The sequence below is a fragment of the Lolium rigidum genome, chromosome 3 (genome assembly GCF_022539505.1).
Source record: "Lolium rigidum isolate FL_2022 chromosome 3, APGP_CSIRO_Lrig_0.1, whole genome shotgun sequence".
NCBI classification, from domain to species: Eukaryota; Viridiplantae; Streptophyta; class Magnoliopsida; order Poales; family Poaceae; genus Lolium; species Lolium rigidum.
This window is the reverse complement of record NC_061510.1, coordinates 48,432,071-48,435,808: the sequence shown is the minus strand read 5'-3', so window position 1 is coordinate 48,435,808 and position 3,738 is coordinate 48,432,071. Positions and strand designations below refer to the sequence as shown.

The window sequence follows — 3,738 nt, the reverse complement described above, 5'->3', positions numbered from 1 at the left end:
CAAAAGAATAATAAACAGGGCATCACTTTTTTTTTCACATTACATTTTTTTTCTCCTAATGATGTATTACCAGACCAGAAGAAGCCTCCATGGTATTGTTGAAACATTGGGGTCATGCCAGAGAGCACAATCTAGAGGAATAATAAACAGCACCTCATTTTTTCTAATGGTGTATTTGCTCCTTGCATCATAGTAATAGAGGTTACTGGTGCAATAGCTAGGCAGAAGATGCAAAATCAATGGGCTCCAGAGATACCGCCTTCTCAGGGATCATTCAGTGATACAGGAGCACAATAAAAAGAATAATAGACAGCGCCTCACTTTTCTCACAGTACAGTTCTTCTAATGTTGTATTTGCTCCTTGCATCATACTAATAGAGGACGGTATATAACTGTGTGATGCAATAGCTACAACAGAAGATGCAAAATCAATCAGCTGCAGAGTTCTCGCCTTCTCCAACCGAAATAATTCACTGAGACAGGAACCTTATCACAAAACGTAGCGCTAGGCTAGCAATACTAACAAGTACAAGGGTCAACAATAGAAGGATAATAATTCACAGGAAACTGTTACTACTAAATAGCCAGTGAAATGTACTATTTGCTATCATGCCTAAGAAAAGCACTCTAAACAGCCAGACTTGACTCGATTGGCTAACATAAGCAGTTCATGGAAATATGAACATAAATAACGACTCAAACCAATCCACAAATTGACCATCACAACTAAAACAAAACAATGACAAACAAGGTTAAGATGACCATCTTATGGCACATAAACAAATGGAAATTCACAACCAGCATAACATAGCAGCTCAGAAGCTGGTGACACAATCCAAGAGATGCATATCATCTTGAACCAAATTGGATATAGAAGAATTGTACCAATGAATAGGAGGTACAGTTATTCATCATAAAAGGAAAATAAAAACATGCCCTTGCTGCAGCCAAAGATGAATCAAGTATTGCTTAACAGGTTGTTCATCATCAACAGTTCTGGAAGTTGTTTCTAGATTATTAATATAACACTGTCTTTTTTTTGTTTTTTGCATAGTCTCGTATCTTTGAAATCACGAGCTGTTGATCCAAATGCAAATGTAGAAATGGATTAGCGAGGGGAAAACAGAAAGAGTATTAGAACTCAAGGGGTTACATGAGACTGCTGCTGCCGCTCAGCAGGTTGGCCCAGTTAATGTCTGAAACTGGGCAGAATGGCTACGAAGAATCAGAGCTGGAGCAATTGAACAGGGGCGGGCGGGCGGGGCTGCCTTTGTGCATGCTATCATCATCCTCCTTGATAAATTATCCACTGCGTTGATTGAATCTTTTTATTGAGCGGACTCAGCAGCCCATGACGGCGCAGTTATAGACGAAGTTCCCGGATGGGCGCCTGGCAACCAAATTCCAGACAGGCGGTTGCTGATCCGGGACCCATGAGTTGAGCTCAATCATGCCACCGATAGAGGTCCTTGGACCTCCGATGACGATGAGGCGGTCGCCGCACGCTCTGAAAGCGAGGCCCCAGCCATTCATGGACACGGACCGCTCCGGCAGCTTCCCGAGAGTGATCCACTTATTGTTGAGCTTGTCATACTTCTTTACATCCTTCTCACTGTAATCAGCCGCGTAGAGCTCGTTGTTGACAACGGCAATGAGCGGAGGAGCGCCGGTGACGCCGTTGAGGCCCTCGGACATGTTCTCGATGACCCTCCAGGACTGGCGCTTCAAGTCATACTCCTCCCCGCAGGTCAGCACCTTGTTGTTATGGGTAACACCGCCAATGACATAGAACTTGCCATCCATGAAGACCCCGGAGCACATCTTCCTCTCCCTGTGCATGCTGGGGAGGGGCGTCCAGATAAGCGTCTCGGAGTCATACATCTCCGCGGAGCTCAATATCTTCCCGGAGGCATCAGTGCCTCCGGCCACATACGCCTTCTCGCCGACGCTGGTGGATCCGAAGAGGCAGCGTGGCGAGTTCATGGCCCCAGCCCTGGTCCAGGAATTGGTGAGGATGCTATATCTGAAGACAATGTGCGCCATCCCGAAGACGAGCAGCTGTGTGCCGACGGCGAGGGACTCCTTGTCGGAGCACATGAAGCACTCGTCGGGCGGCATCTTGGGCACCTGGATCCAGCGCTGGCGGTAGGGGTCGTAGGCGTCCCACTCGAGCACGTTGCAGGAGAAGTAGACCCAATGCTCGGCGACCCCGGTCTGGCGCCTGAGGCGGTAGATCTCCCCTTGGCTGACGAGGGCGTGGAAGTCGCGGTTGAGGGAGGCGACGGAGCCGTAGTCGGACCTGGAGAGGCGGAGGAGGCAGTTGATGGAGAGGTCCCGGCCAATCTCGCCGATGAGATTGGTCCCGGAGCCCTGCTGCTGCTGCTGGTCTCCGGAGGAGACGTGGCGGCTGGAGCCGTGGCCCTCGGTGATGTCGGGCGTGTGCGGCTGTGGGGATGGCGACTTGCTGCGCTTCCCGCCGCCGTCCGCGTCGTCGTCCATTTCTTGGAAGTCGTCCTCCGGCGCCGGGCGCTTGCCGGTGAGGACGGGGATTTCGTGGTAGGCCCAGTCGGAGTCCGGGTCGCAGCAGGCGGCCGGCAGGGAGCGCGGGACGAGGCAGGATTGGTCTTCCAGCATCATGGCTGCTCCGGGCTTGTGCGTAGCTGAGATTGATCCAGAAGAAATCTGCGCGTGCTTATCTTGTCGCCGCGATCTGCAATAATGGAATTTACAGGGGGTGAGGAGAGGAAAGTAAGTGAGGAGGAAATCGAGAAAGACGAAATGGATCAGGAAGAGAACAGAAGAGGGGCGGGCGAGCATAGCATTTGAGATCTGAGACGAGCGCGTGAATAAAACAAGGGCATAAAAATCGAATCTTGGGCGGAGAACCCCCGCTGAATAATCGATCGATCGATCCGCCCCCCGCAAATCTAAGCGAAATCTCTCCGTCCCTCCCCTAACAGCAGGCAGGCAGCTAAGAAGATATGCTAGTAGCACGAATCCATCCATCCATGGATAGGTGACTAAAACAGGGAGTAAGAAGAAGAAATCGACGCACCTAAATCGCAGACGACGAGATGAGAAAGAAAATCTGCGGTGTTCGAGAGATCGCGGCCAATCAGGTCGTCCCCATCGCCCCTCCCTCCCCACCAACCTCTCCCTCCCTCCCACCCCCTACCAGAAGTAGCAGTAGTAGTAGTAGTACCAGATGCGCAAGGAAGGAAGCAGAGCAAGGGGAGGAAGAAAGGGAGGATTTATACCTGTAGAGAAGAGAAGAGATAGATGGCTGGCTCTGGCTCTGGCTCTATCTACTGCTGCCACTTGGTTACAACTGCCCCTTCTAATGCTTCTGCCCCCTGCTGCACCCCTCTGCCGCCCTCTCTCTCCTCTCCTCTCCTCTCCTCTCTTGTAGTTGTAGTAGTGCTGTGCTCTCTCCTGCCTGCGTAGGAGAAGAAGAGTAGTAGTACTTGGGGAATTGGGATTCTCCTCTCGTCTCGCTTTATTTTTATTCCTCCCCCAACAAATTCCTTTTTTCCCCTCTCCCGCCCCCTTTCCCCTCCAATCCGTCTGGTCTGGTTTCGCTCGTCGAAAACTGGAAACTGGGCAGGCCTCACAAATAGAAAATCGCTGGACCGGCCACCGCCCACCTCACCTGAAGCTGACCTGGCCTGGATCCTCCTCTCAACCCTGCCTTCCCTTCCACTCTCTCTGCACGTCCTTCCCGTATCTATCTCTCTCTTT

General features: G+C 51.2%; 1 protein-coding gene across 1 annotated transcript; it reads right to left on the bottom strand.

Annotated features, from left to right (window-relative positions):
* Positions 1-838: 838 nt before the first annotated feature.
* LOC124701557 (F-box/kelch-repeat protein SKIP11-like) lies at positions 839-3,515 on the bottom strand. Its single transcript, XM_047233640.1, has 2 exons — positions 3,258-3,515; positions 839-2,710 (listed from the first exon to the last, which is right to left on the bottom strand). The coding sequence occupies exon 2, from the start codon at positions 2,635-2,637 to the stop codon at positions 1,342-1,344; it is 1,296 nt and encodes a 431-aa protein (XP_047089596.1). The 5' UTR covers positions 2,638-2,710; positions 3,258-3,515; the 3' UTR covers positions 839-1,341.
* Positions 3,516-3,738: the final 223 nt, after the last annotated feature.

Excerpts from the sequence above, each read along its gene's own strand:
- LOC124701557 (XM_047233640.1), bottom strand. The coding sequence starts at position 2,637 with ATGATGCTGGAAGACCAATCCTGCCTCGTCCCGCGCTCCCTGCCGGCC.